Below are 15,622 nucleotides of genomic sequence, written 5' to 3' on the forward strand. Positions count from 1 at the left end.
GCCATCATGCCCTTACGTGGAGGCCCGCAGCGTCAGTGGCTCCTTCCTTGTGGTCGGACCATGCCCCGATCTCTCTCGCTCTAGATATCCCAGGCCCATATGCCTCGCCATGGCGATGGCGTCTTAATGATAATTTGCTCAAGGACTCTGTTTGTCTTGCGGACATTCGTAAGCAAATTGCCGAGTTCCTTACTACTCACTCCGGACAACAACCTCCACTTCCAATACAGTGGGAGGCCCTCAAGGGTATGCTTCAACTTGTATTTATTAAGCACGGGGCCCGTCTGAAGCGGGAGAGATCGGCCAAAACCCTAGCACTTTTGTCCAGGATTAGTACCCTAGAACAGGAGCACAAAAGTGGTGGGTCCCAGGCGGTATTGAATGAACTCTTGAATACCCGTGAGGAACTGAAGGAATTACTGAACCAGACCTACTTGAGGTCTGTGGACAGGAACAAACGTTTCTTCTATGAGTATTCTAACAAATGTGGGAGAGCCCTGGCTAGGTACCTCCACCCCCGTACAACTGGTACATATATTCCACAGGTTAAGGACCGCTCAGACAGACTGACTCACGACCCCAACGAGATTAATAACATTTTTCAGAGCTACTACGAAAGTTTATATAACTTGCAGGGCCCATTATCTGACTCGGCTGGGGCCAGAGAGCTGGAGAGAATACAAGCGTACATCAAGGATAATGCTCTTCCGAGACTAACTAAAGAGGGTTGTGAGGACCTGGAGACTGACTTCTCTGAAGCAGAGGTAATGGAGGTCATCAAAACCACGCCGGCGGGAAAGTCCCCAGGCCCCGACGGTTTTACTCCCCGCTTCTATAAGATATTGAAGACTGAATTAGCCCCATTCTTGACGCGTATGTTCAATTGCATCTCCTCCCAGGCACCCCTTCCACCGCAATCGTTACAGGCTTCTATTTCCGTGATCCCTAAACCCGGTAAGGATCACTCCATCTGCGCTAGCTACCGCCCAATTTCCATTATTAACATGGATATAAAAATACTCTCTAAATTAATGGCCAACCGCTTGGGGCCTTTACTTCCAGCCGTTATCCACAACGACCAGGTGGGCTTTATCCAAGGGAGGGAAGCACGCGATAACACTAATAAGACTCTGCTTCTTATCTCCAGGGCTAAGTCGACTAGACAGCAGATGTGCTTGCTCTCGGTGGACGCGGAGAAGGCTTTTTCGACCGTGTACACTGGGGTTTCCTCTGGACCTCACTGAAACAGCTGGGCATTGGCCCTCGCTTCCTGGGCTTGGTACAGGCTTTATACTCGGCCCCTACGGCCCAGGTCCGAACTAATGGTATCCTGTCTGATCCCTTCCATATTAGGAATGGCACCAGGCAGGGCTGCCCCCTATCGCCCCTCCTGTTTGTTATAGTTATGGAACACTTGGCTGTTGCCCTCCGCCGGAACCCCAGTGTACACGGTCTTCAAATTGGAACCCACCAGTATAAGATGGCCCTCTATGCGGACGATCTCCTTTTATATGTCTCGCAACCTAGAATTACTCTCCCCAATATTCTGGAAGAATTCACAAAATTCGGCTCCCTTAGCAATTTTAAGGTAAATCTCTCGAAGTCTGAGATCTTAAATGTTTCCCTCCCTGGGGCTGAGGCGCTCCATTTGGCCTCTCAATTCCCCTTTAAATGGAAGAGCTCCCACATATGCTACCTGGGTATTGACATCTCAGCAGACCTTTCCTCTCTGTATGCCCTGAACTACAAACCTCTCTTAGAGAGAACCCTTAGCGACCTCAGCCTGTACCGTGGCCGCCACCTTTCCTGGTTCGGCCGAGTTAATGTTTTAAAGATGGACATAATGCCCCGCTTTCTGTACCTTTTTCAGACATTGCCGATCCGACCCCCCAGTCTTTTTTTCTCAAAACTCCGTAGCGCTTTTCGGAGGTTTATCTGGGGAGGCGGTTCTAGTCGCATTAGCTTCTCCGTGTTGTCCCGAACGAAGGTTAGGGGGGGGGTGGGACTCCCTGACCCACGGCTATATCATACAGCGGCCATCGTTCAGCGGTTGGTAGACTGGACTTACAATACAGAGACTAAACAGTGGGTCCGGCTGGAACGTGATTTAGTATCTCCTACGCTACACTACCTTCCCTGGATTCCGGCTAACTCTAGGCCACCGGACCTCGTTCACTCACTATTCTCCCCATACTTTTTCTCCACGTGGGATGGACTGATGAGCAAGAGTACATTACTCAGGATGGGGGGCCCTTTGACTCCTTTATTTCATAATCCTGCATTCCCACCTGGCGTGGGTAGACAGCGATTCCTCTGTTGGGAGGTCTCTTCTGACACCCGTCTGGGCCAGATTGTGGTCGATGGGACCTTACCTTCCATGGAGTCTCTGAGGGCCTCCCACCCTGATATTTCACTATCATGGCTGGAGCATAGACAATTAGCATCATACATAGCGGCCGACCCGGATCGTACTGCGTTCGGGTCGTCTCCCACGGCCCTAGAAGCATTGTTCAGATTGTCCTCCTCACCAGCTCATGCTCTTTCAACCATATACGGTTTGTTGTTAGAGGATGCCACTCCAGGTAGGCCAAACTACATTGGAGCTTGGGAAACAGCTCTCTCTACGGAACTAACGGATGAGGAACTAGATAAGGCCTTTCTATTCTCGCACAAAATGCCACTTCCATGTAGTGCTCAGGAAAAGAACTATAAAATACTCTCCAGGTGGTATAGATGTCCTTCGTGGCTTCATAGAATTTTTCCCGGGATTTCAGACGTGTGTTGGCGATGTGGTGCGGAAGTGGGTACTTTGCTCCATATATGGTGGAGCTGTCCGATCCTCCAGCCATTTTGGAACAAGGTCTTTGACGTCTATCATCAGGTTACCGGTAAAAATGCCACTCCCTCTCCTCAGTTAGCATTATTGTCGATTATACCCGGTACCATCTCCACCATCAAAAAAGGTCTCCTTCGCCACTTCTTAACCGCAGCTCGCACAGTCATTCCTAGACATTGGAAGAGCCCTCATCCACCTACAATAGTTGAATGGATTCAGGAGCTCGGGTTTATTCGTAGAATGGAGGAGTTAGTAGCCAATGACTCAGCAGACCCGGGCAAGGCAAACACAGCCTGGATCCCATGGGAAACATTCTCGAACTCTCAGGAACTTCATGATCTCCTATCATAAGCGGGCACATGCCACAGCCCTTCCCCAGTCACTGGAACTCGGTCTTACAATCCTCGCACCTTTCCCTCCCCCTTCTTCCCTCCCCCCCTCCTTTTCGTTTCCTTTCTCTTATATTATCTGTATATGTTTGTTAGTTTATATTCCCCCTTTTTATGTGACCATGTTGGCCATATTGCGATAATTACTCTGTACAAGCTGTCACCTTGGGGCTTCTTATTCATTGTAATACTAATTAACTCCAACCCCTAATCTACAACTTATCATTACCAAATGTTTCCAATATTTCTGATTCTGCGTGATCAGCATTGTACAGTTATTTCTTCATTATATTGTACTGTACTGTTATACATCTTTGTCTTGTCTAATAAACGTTGATTATACATAACTACTATAATACTGCCCCCTATGTACAGGAATATAACTACTATAATACTGCCCCCTATGCACAAGAATATAACTACTATAATACTGCCACCTATGTACAGGGATATAACTACTATAATACTGCCCCCTATGTACAGGAATATAACTACTATAATACTGCCCTCTATGTACAGGAATATAACTACTATAATACTGCCCCCTATGTACAAGAATATAACTACTATAATACTGCCCCCTATATACAAGAATATAACTACTATAATACTGCCCTCTATGTACAGGAATATAACTACTATAATACTGCCCCCTATGTACAAGAATATAACTACTATAATACTGCCCTCTATGTACAGGAATATAACTACTATAATACTGCCCCCTATGTACAGGAATATAACTACTATAATACTGCCCCCTATGTACAGGAATATAACTACTATAATACTGCCCCCTATGTACAGGAATATAACTACTATAATACTGCCCTCTATGTACAGGAATATAACTACTATAATACTGCCCCCTATGTACAAGAATATAACTACTATAATACTGCCCCCTATGTACAAGAATATAACTACTATAATACTGCCCCCTATGTACAGGAATATAACTACTATAATACTGCCCCTATGTACAGGAATATAACTACTATAATACTGCCCCCTATGTACAGATATATAACTACTATAATACTGCCCCTATGTACAAGAATATAACTACTATAATACTGCCCCCTATGTACAAGAATATAACTACTATAATACTGCCCCCTATGTACAAGAATATAACTACTATAATACTGCCCCCTATGTACACGGATATAACTACTATAATACTGCCCCCTATGTACAGGAATATAACTACTATAATACTGCCCCCTATGTACAAGAATATAACTACTATAATACTGCCCCCTATGTACAGGAATATAACTACTATAATACTGCCCCCTATGTACAGGAATATAACTACTATAATACTGCCCTCTATGTACAGGAATATAACTACTATAATACTGCCCTCTATGTACAGGAATATAACTACTATAATACTGCCCCCTATGTACAAGAATATAACTACTATAATACTGCCCCCTATATACAAGAATATAACTACTATAATACTGCCCTCTATGTACAGGAATATAACTACTATAATACTGCCCCCTATGTACAAGAATATAACTACTATAATACTGCCCTCTATGTACAGGAATATAACTACTATAATACTGCCCCCTATGTACAGGAATATAACTACTATAATACTGCCCCCTATGTACAGGAATATAACTACTATAATACTGCCCCCTATGTACAGGAATATAACTACTATAATACTGCCCTCTATGTACAGGAATATAACTACTATAATACTGCCCCCTATGTACAAGAATATAACTACTATAATACTGCCCCCTATGTACAAGAATATAACTACTATAATACTGCCCCCTATGTACAGGAATATAACTACTATAATACTGTCCCTATGTACAGGAATATAACTACTATAATACTGCCCCCTATGTACAGATATATAACTACTATAATACTGCCCCTATGTACAAGAATATAACTACTATAATACTGCCCCCTATGTACAAGAATATAACTACTATAATACTGCCCCCTATGTACAAGAATATAACTACTATAATACTGCCCCCTATGTACACGGATATAACTACTATAATACTGCCCCCTATGTACAGGAATATAACTACTATAATACTGCCCCCTATGTACAAGAATATAACTACTATAATACTGCCCCCTATGTACAGGAATATAACTACTATAATACTGCCCCCTATGTACAGGAATATAACTACTATAATACTGCCCCCTATGTACAGGAATATAACTACTATAATACTGCCCTCTATGTACAGGAATATAACTACTATAATACTGCCCCCTATGTACAAGAATATAACTACTATAATACTGCCCCCTATATACAAGAATATAACTACTATAATACTGCCCTCTATGTACAGGAATATAACTACTATAATACTGCCCCCTATGTACAAGAATATAACTACTATAATACTGCCCTCTATGTACAGGAATATAACTACTATAATACTGCCCCCTATGTACAGGAATATAACTACTATAATACTGCCCCCTATGTACAGGAATATAACTACTATAATACTGCCCCCTATGTACAGGAATATAACTACTATAATACTGCCCTCTATGTACAGGAATATAACTACTATAATACTGCCCCCTATGTACAAGAATATAACTACTATAATACTGCCCCCTATGTACAAGAATATAACTACTATAATACTGCCCCCTATGTACAGGAATATAACTACTATAATACTGCCCCCTATGTACAAGAATATAACTACTATAATACTGCCCCTATGTACAGGAATATAACTACTATAATACTGCCTCCTATGTACAAGAATATAACTACTATAATACTGCCTCCTATGTACAAGAATATAACTACTATAATACTGCCCCCTATGTACAAGAATATAACTACTATAATACTGCCCCCTATGTACAAGAATATAACTACTATAATACTGCCCCCTATGTACAGGAATATAACTACTATAATACTGCCCTCTATGTACAGGAATATAACTACTATAATACTGCCTCCTATGTATAATAATACAAATAATATAATATTGTCTTTATATGAGTTGTTCTGTTTGTTTTATTTAGGAAGAAAACCTGAATATTGTGGTAGTTGATATCGGTCCAGAGATTCCACGAGAAAATGGCAGAGGTGTTAGGATAAAGGAGGAGCAGATTGCTGCAGACATCAGCCCAAGTGAGTGACGGCATCGGCGCTGGGCAGTGCCAGGGAGTCCCCGGGGAATGGGCACCGATGTATTATGTTTATTGAAATCTGTTTCAGTACACCTGAACACAAGGCGAAGTTCCCTTCGAAATCCTTACAAGAAATGGTGGTCTCCTGCTAAGAGCAGTCGTGCGGGTGCTCATAAGGTAATTGTTTCAAATCTTAAAGGGAACCCGTCAGCAGGTTGTACCCCACTAAACTACCAGCCACATCAGGTCAGGTATGAAATATCCTTTCTAAAATTCCCTCTTTTATGTGAAATCTCATGCGTTTACCAGTAACAAAATCTCCCCCAAAGTATGGAAAATATGACTCTTCTCACCTCATTTTCAACATGAGATGGGTCAAGTTTAGTGGTTGCAGAGGCAGTTCTCAGATTACTTATCAGTTAATGGCTTTGTGAGCTTCAGAACCAAAGGTGGAGGCAGCTAGGAAGACATAGGTGGAAGTAGAGGCTGCAGCTAAAGATCCACTCCACCTATTTTTTAACGGCCTGTGTGTCCAGTTCTGTAGCATGAAGAACAATAAGCCCGATGTGTTCTGAAAGATGAGATTCTTATCTTTAATATGACACTAGTATCAGGTTTCTAGGTGCTATAGAGCGGAAGATGGGGGCTTCTGAAAAACTAAACTTGACTCATCTCACGTGAGTCCTATGTGCTGGACTTTGGGGGAGAGGGGATTCTAGAAAAGCAATTTTATAGCCTAGCTGAAGGGAATTGTAGTGTAATAGGGTAAAACCTGATGACAGGTTCCCTTTAACTCCAGATACCTGTTGTCAGTGTGTTGGGTATAGATGGAGGGACTCTACGCGGTCGCCCCTTTAGCTGGAGGAGATTTGGGCAGTGAGAAATCAGGATGTTTTTCATGTAGATGCAGCGGATTAAGGTGGAAGTTGGCTGCGCGGCTGACCCGAGATTGCGGGACTTAGCTTTTACTTTGCCAATTGTGACGTCAGAAGTGATAAATGTTTTTTTAATAGATGGATCTCTCAAAAAAGAAAACTTATTCCGAATATCTCATGAATCCACAGTTCCTGAAAGAGTTCATAGAGATGTACCGCTCCTTCCCGTGCCTATGGAACGTGAAGATCTCCGACTACTCCAACAAACAGAAACGGCAGAAAGCCTACGAGAGCATGGTCGCCCTGTGCCGCTCCGTCTGCCCCAGCGCCAACATACAGTTTGTCAAGCATAAAATCGCCAATTTGAGAACAGTCTTTAAGAAAGAGTTCAACAAAGTCCAGGTGTCCAAAACGACGGCCACCTCTGACGACGAGGTGTACGTGCCCCGGCTGTGGTACTTTGACCTGCTCAAGTTCACCATTGGACAGGAATTTCCAAAAGAAGGATCATCGAACTCAGGAGAGTCTCAGGAATGTCACCAGGACGAGGAGCCGGTGGACGAAACCATGGAGATTCTAGAGGACTCGACTAATGTGTCTCAGGTATTTCATGCAAGGGAACCTGTCATCAGGTTTTACCCCACTAAACTACTAGTCTGCTGTATGTATCTCTGGTTAGGTAGCTCCCAGAAACATAGTCCTGATGTGATCTGATTCTTATCTTTAACATGACACAAGAAGCGTATTTCTAGGTGCTACAGACCATAGAGATTGACACTACCCGTGCAATGAATGAAGTTGCCTTGCGTGAAAATGAGGTGAGAAGAGTCATATTTGCCTGACTTTGGGGGAGATTTTTATGTTATAGCTAAATGGTGAGATTGCACAAAAAATGAGGCCGATTTTATAAATTTATGTTATACCCTACCTGAGGGGGTTTGTAGTTTGGTGGGGTAAGACCTGGTTACAGGTTCCCTTTAAAAGAATTGAAGTAACTATGTGGATTACTTTTTGCAAATTGTCATAGAAGCCTAAAATGTCCTGATTAGAAATGAGATTTTAGTCCAAAGTTCAGCTGCACTAATGTCATGTGTGGAGCCCTAATTATGGGCAGAATGTCCTCTTGTGAGGGGAAGAGATCGCTCCCTAACAGCAGAGATTAAAGGGGTTGGACGCTAATTACAAACTTTAAGGGTAAGTTCAAGACCTTAAAGAGGACCTGTCACCCAAATTTTCGGCACCAGGAGCTGATTTCTAAAGTAAGCAGCTCCTGGTGCTTGAACAAACGCCGCAGTGTTAGGAGGATAGCGTTACCGGAAACCTCCGGTAACGCGATCTAACACTGCAGCGGGGTACAGTGTAATCATCGGACCGCTCGCAAAGCTGCCGCTTCCCTGGACTCCATAGGCCGGCAGTGACTGCCGCTCGTCATGTGGCAGCCACCGCCCCTAACCACGGCCCAACCCCGCCCCCTCATGAATACGTCCGACCGCTTTGCGAGGTGTCCAACAATCGCACTGTACCCCGCCACAGTGTTAGATAGAGTTATTGGAGGTTTCCGGTAACGCTATCACTCTAACACTGCGGCGTTTGTTCAAGCACTAGGAGCTGCTTACTTTAGTAACATCTCCTAGTGCCGAAAATTTGGGTGACAGCTCCTCTTTAATATGGTCTCCCATACTGACCTTTGTACACTTTACCTGTAGACAGCGGAAGCAGTAGGTCATGTGACCCGTCAGCAGTTTGACATCTGCTGGAAACCAGCAGGACACAGAATGTCCCGAGTCCTGCTGCTACCAGTGGTCGTGTGACCTGCAGCTCCCATGGACTACAGACAAACTTAACTAGAGTGACCTTATTAAGTTCTTGTACTTACCCAGATAAAGTTTATTATTGACCTACAGCTGCTTTCACATGGCAGCTGCATACAGGGCAACGGAGGAAGGTCAATGACCCTAAATCCTGCTGATACCCAGAACTGTAATAGCTGCCTTAACGCGTGAATACGGCCGTATGCAATCCATACCATTGCGCTACGGTTTGCATACATCCCCCATGCATGTTGGAGTGAAAGAAGCCTTGCATGTAGGATACAACTGTAACACATCCTCATCTGTGAGACGCCTTGGATCTGGATTTGAGAAACATGGATATAGAATAGAATAGAATGCTTTATTGTCCCCATAGGGGAAATTGACTTAAAGGGGTATTCTCCTCTCGTCTCGGGATTCACATTCAGTTTCACTAATCTTCCATATATAAACATTTCTTCAATTGGATGTTATGAAAAAAAATGTTCCCGTGTGAAGATAATTTCTCATAAATGTAGCCATGTTGTCCCTTAGAAACGAGATATCTTCCTCGGTTACGACCACGTCACACTCTAGCAGCGGTGGCCAGACATGCGCTATAGAGTCCTGCCGGACCACCAGGATTCAGCAATCATTACTACAGGACGGCTGTGGGACATACAGTAACTCCTGGACATTTCATATACAAAAACTTTTTATTTATTTGTGAAATCCATCCAGCAGAGGTGGTCGTATCCGGGGAAGCTTTCTCGTTTCTAAGGGACAACATGACTGTATTTATGAGAAATTATCTTCACACAGGAACATTTTTTTTTAATAACATCTAATGGAAGAAATGTTTATATATGGCAGATTTATCAAACTGATTGTGAATACCCAGGATGAGAATACCCCTTTAAGCGAAGCGACGTGCAGCCGGAACACCAGCACACAGGAAGGGGTGACCAGCGCACAGCGTATTTCTGTTCACATGCGGGGGTTTACATTGCTGTTAACGGGTCCTCTGATTTCCTCCCACACTTTAAAACATACTAGTAGGTTGGTTAGATTGTGAGCCCCATTAGGGACAGGGACCGATGTGTCAAGCTCTGTGCAGCGCTGCGTAATCTGTGTGCGCTATATAAATAAAGAATTATTATAATTAAAGGGAACTTGTCAACACATTTTTCCACACTGTGACCAGGGTGATGTCATCTTAGGTCCTTTGCCTACTTACATTTGCAAAATGTACCCCATGTTTTTATCTGACATAAAATGACATGAAATCACAGCATGCCTGCAGGAAGATGGGGAGTAATTAAAGTCCATGGAGTCATGCTGTGATGTCCTGTCATCCCATACATACATGGGGTAGATGTTGCAAATTTTAGTGAGTAAAGGACCTTAGATAACATCATCCTGGTCACATGACACGAAGTGCTGAATATTGGCAAGGAGGCATGGGGAGGAGCTGCCAAACAGGACACATCCCCTCTGTTGCCAGGTAAGATCACAAAGTTGATTTTATGGGGATGTGAGGGAAACCATTTTAAGCTAAAAGAAGGGAGGCATTTAGTTACTAGGACTCTAGGGGAACCTGTCACTAGCTGTATGTGTGAAAATGTGGTGACAGGTTCCCTTTAACCCTTATGTCTCCTTAGTATGAATGAATAGCGATTTCATTATTTGTGTTGTTAAACTTTCAGGTAACCAGCAACAGCCAATCAGAGGACGTGGACTACGACCCGCAGGAGGACGTGCCCTTCATACGAAAACGGAAAAAAGGAAAATTGTACAATGACGATGACCTGAGCAACGAGCTGCTCTCTCAGGCTGCGGCCATTCTGTCCAAAAACAATGACGAGTATGACGCTTTCGGTATAACAGTCGCATCAAAATTACGGAGGATGGAGGAAAAACAGAGACTGGTGGCAGAGGTCTTGATCATGGATGTGTTATACAAGGGCATGCTGAACCAACTAAGCGAAGAATCGTACATCGCAGACTACCCCATCCACTACTACTCCTCCAATGCCATGAGCTGACCGCCCCGAGAAGCTGGGACTCTGCACCCATCACAAGTGTCAATAGTTGGGGCTCCTCATCCTGTTTAAAGGGTAGTTTTTTTTTTTTTTCAATTTGCCTTATGTAAATATGTGATGGATGTACACACAATAGACAATGGCCCAGATGTATCAATAGTCAGGCAAAGTGCACCAAGTGCTGTTTGCCTCACGAATGTGCAGGGTGCGGTGCCGGATTATTGAATACTGGCGCCCCCTGCATTGCTTGGGACTTGTGCACCAACTTTTGCACCTTTAACATAGAGCGTGTGACAAAATTCTGTCAAGTCGCTGTATTAAATGTGTCACAAACTCGGACTGAGCGTCTTGTCGGACGCAGTGCAGACGCGACAAAAAAGTGGCGCAGACACTTCTTGAATACATGTGCAAGCTCCAAAGACGTTCTAATCTGGCCCAATGTCTTCTCTATGTTTGTAGTGTTCACTTCCATTGCCCCACATACATATGGATCAGAGGTGTAGGCAGGACACTCCATGGAGAGTCTGTCACATACTGATTGGGGAGAGAATGATCATCCACAGTGGAGAAGCTTCGGAGACCCGGAGAGTCTGTCACCCGTGCCATACACCATCATTATGCATGCATGATCAGTGCTGGAGTGGTAGGGGGTCTCCTGATCAGACACCTATGACCTAGGCTGTCATTAGGTGACAAGTTGTCATGGAACAATCAGTGGTGTAACTAGAAGCTGATGGGCCCCAGTGCAAAGTCTGTGCCCGGCCCCCGACTATAATGTATAGTTTATAGTAATAGTCTTCTCATATGGGAAAGTGACACCATAAGGGCCCCCTAAACCTTTTGGGCCCGGGTGCGACCGCAACCTCTGCGCCCCCTCAAGTTACGCTCCTGGAAACAATCCCTTTGATTTACCAATAATATCATTATCTTATGCAAGGTCACAGTCTCATTGTAGGTAGTTGCAAAGTAGCGATAACCCCCCATTCCCCTCTGATGTTGCGTGTTGCACACGTTGCAGATACATTTTGGTGCGGAAAATCCACAGCGTAATACAGTAGCTTTAACCCCTTCCCCTTGCGTTTTCATTTTTCACTCCCAACCTACAAAAAAAATCTAATTTTTTTTATTTTTCCATGTACAGAGCTGTGTGAGGGCTTGTTTTCTGCGTAACAACTTGCACTCCATAGTGACGGTATACAATATTCCATGCCGTGTACTGGAAAGCGGGAAATAAATCCCAAATCCCGTGAAAATGGTAAAAAAAAAAAAAAAAGCATTTGCGCCGTTTTCTTGTGGGCTTTGGATTTTACGGCTTTTACTGTGCGCCACAAATGACGGGGTCTACTTTATTCTTTTGGTCGGTGCGATGCCGCGGATAACAAATATTTTTTGAAGCCGCTGACAGCTTTGCCGGTGGCGATGGAAGGGTTAAGATCGGCACTAGCACTGATCGCGGTTGCTACCTGTAAGTGTTTGCTGCAATATGCAGCACGGACTTACTGGCTATGGAGAAGGCTCAGCCCATGAGCCCTCTCCATGCACCTGCACACAAGTGATGTACTATTACATCATGTCAGGAGGGGGTTAAAGTGAATGTGATTTGGAAAAAGTAATGTAGACGGTGCGCTTTTTTTTCTGCACGGAAAACTAATTAATGATCGTGCTACTTTTCTTGTGCATTCGGGTGCATGTTTTTTTAGTTTTTTTTTTACATTGCAGTTTGACGGAGAGTGGAAATATGCATCAAATCTGTGCGACTTTCTGTGCTGATGGGTTCCCATTGCTTATCCAGGAGACAGGACCTAATAGGACGCCTGTCAGCATTACATTGATGAGCGTAACACCCAGGTTATTGTAGAGTGTGACACCTCCCAGCCAGAATAAAGCATAAAAATACTAAAACACTTACATTTTTTGCCAATTCTTTGTGGCAAAAAAATAAAGGATACAAGCAAATGTAAGTGGTGGCCACTTTATCTGTTTTCAACCCAAACTCTAAAATTATCAGTTTAAAGTAAATCTGCCATCAAAATCCATCCTGATAAACCAGGGACATTACTCATAGCTCCAGGCACCGGGACTGTGGTATCTTCTTATATTTACTATCCATAGCCCAATTCCTTCTAAAATCAACCGTAATAATTACATAGCTCCCAACCGTCCCGATTTTGACGGGACTTTCCCGTTTTTCGTACCCCTGCCCCGCGTCACGGGCAGCTATGATATTGTCACGGATTCTCCCCCCAGGTCCCGCTGTGTCCCGGCACTGTGTCCGCATAGTAAATACTTTGAAAGTCTGAACTCACAGTACAGAATGGCTTCTACAGACATCGGGAGGGAATCCTTTTCAGAGAAGTGTCGGGCTTAGCGGAGAGCAGGGACCACGTCATCAGCTTCAGATCTGTCCATATATGGTCACTGCATCTCCTAGGGTTCCCCAGAGCAGACATCGGGCAGGGAATCCTTTTCAGAGAAGTGTCGGCTTAGTGGAGAGAGCAGGGACCACGTCATCAGCTCAGATCTCTATCTGTCCATATATGGTCTCCAGGGCTTCCCCAGACACAAGCTCTTTATATAATTAAATTAAATAAAGTTCTGCCCAGGCTGAGATTCGAACCTGGGACCCTCTGCACCATAGACAGAAGCCTAACTAACTGAGCTATAAGCCCAGTGATACACAGCTGAGGATTTCTGGTAACTAAGAAGTGTTATCTGCCACTGTTACACTGTGACACAGACTAATGCACTGATATATAGAGAGGGATCTTCTCAGAGATTATTATTGTAATTATTGAGACTATTATTATTATTATTATTATTATAAATTTTATTATTATGGAGATGATTATTAATAATGGTAAAAATAATAATAATCATCTCAATAATAATAATAATAATAATAATAATAATAGTCTCAATAATTACAATAATCTGAGAAGATCCCTCCCTATATACCAAGGCAGTATATAGTTCTTAGTTACCAAAATTCTCCACTTGTTAATAATCACAGAGGTTATAGCTCAGTTGGTTGAGGCGCTGTGTTATTATTGTACATGGACACTGCAGGTTCTGGGTTCAAATCCCAATGAGGATAATATTTTTTTTTTTTTTTTAAATTATGATTTTTATTATTTTTAATATGGCTAAAATTTGGGGCGTGGCCAGGGAGTGATTGGGGGTGTGGCTTAGGGGGTTCGCCGCGGCACGCTACGCGTGCCGCCATTTTGTCCCTCTTTCCTTTTCCCAAATGTTGGGAGGTATGATAATTATGCTAATTAGCCAGAAGGGCCGCCTCCTTCCCCTTCCTCCTATTCCCTCTGCACCCACCCCCCGGCCCTTTGCCTGATGCTATCTCATATAGTGGGAGGGGGAAGTGCTCCTGCACGGTGCAACAGCATGGAGGGGCTCTGGTAATGCCCACAGTAGACCTTCTGGGTCCTGGAGTAATCTTGAGTAAGTCCCCCTGGTTACCCATGGATTATGATGGTAGATTTACTTGAAATGGGGAATTCTGGGGGGAAAAAAAACCTCTTCAAGTTCCCAGTAGCGACTAGGTATGTGTAAGATAGGCTCTTAGTCATTCAGTAGAGTGTATGTCCATGCACACTGTATAAGGATTGCAGCAGCTGTGGTTACAGACTCGCTCTCAGTCTATAGGTCTGCTAACAATGCGGCTTCTCTCTATCCACATCTCTAACGTTTACGTTGGGTAAGAGAGACGTTCCAGTAGGGAGATAACATACTAGTTAAATATTAAATATTATTTACATGTCCTAAATTCCTCCTTAATATTACTGTTAAAAATAGGAGGCAGCAGGACGTGGTGACATCACATTTCACATGACCTGGAGGCAGCAAGACGTGGTGACATCACATTTCACATGACCTGGAGGCAGCAGGACATGCTAACATCACAATTGACATGACCTGGAGGCAGCAGGACATGCTAACATCACATTTCACATGACCTGGAGGCAGCAGGACATGGTGACATCACATTTCACGTAACATGGAGGCAGCAGGACATGCTGACATCACATTTCACATGACCTGGAGGCAGCAGGACATGGTGACATCACATTTCACATGACCTGGAGGCAGCAGGACATGGTGACATCACATTTCACATGACCTGGGGGCAGCAGGACATACTAACATCACATTTCACATGACCTGGGGGCAGCAGGACATACTAACATCACATTGCACGTAACCTGGAGGCAGCAGGACATGCTAACATCACATTTCACATGACCTGGGGGCAGCAGGACATGGTAACATCACATTTCACATGACCTGGAAGCAGCAGGACATGGTAACATCACATTTTACGTGACCAACCAGAAGCGGGACTACCTGTGACCTTCCATGTCCTGCTGCCTTCCTGTGAATGGAGTTAAGTTCCAGGTTTCAATCGATAGAGGATATTATTAGTACTGCTGATGTTGTGGAGAAGCTGCCAGGTTCCTTTATTATGATCGCATGCTATGAGTCGTCTTTATATATCATGAGACGCTGCGCACACAAA

At 43.8% G+C, this 15,622-nt stretch overlaps 1 protein-coding gene across 2 annotated transcripts in view; it reads left to right on the forward strand.

Annotated features, from left to right (window-relative positions):
- LOC140106121 (uncharacterized) overlaps positions 1–13,925 on the forward strand; it is a 30,690-nt gene extending 16,765 nt beyond the window's left edge. Inside the window, exons 5-8 of one of the 2 annotated variants that reach the window (XM_072130368.1) lie at positions 6,280–6,388; positions 6,476–6,564; positions 7,401–7,865; positions 10,759–13,925. In XM_072130368.1, coding sequence (XP_071986469.1) covers positions 6,280–6,388; positions 6,476–6,564; positions 7,401–7,865; positions 10,759–11,097 — 1,002 coding nt within the window. In that variant the 3' untranslated portion in view covers positions 11,098–13,925. The remainder of the gene's footprint in view (positions 1–6,279; positions 6,389–6,475; positions 6,565–7,400; positions 7,866–10,758) is intronic. The other variant, XM_072130369.1, reaches the window with a different exon arrangement.
- Positions 13,926–15,622: the final 1,697 nt, after the last annotated feature.

The sequence above is a fragment of the Engystomops pustulosus genome, chromosome 11 (assembly GCF_040894005.1).
Source record: "Engystomops pustulosus chromosome 11, aEngPut4.maternal, whole genome shotgun sequence".
NCBI classification, from domain to species: Eukaryota; Metazoa; Chordata; class Amphibia; order Anura; family Leptodactylidae; genus Engystomops; species Engystomops pustulosus.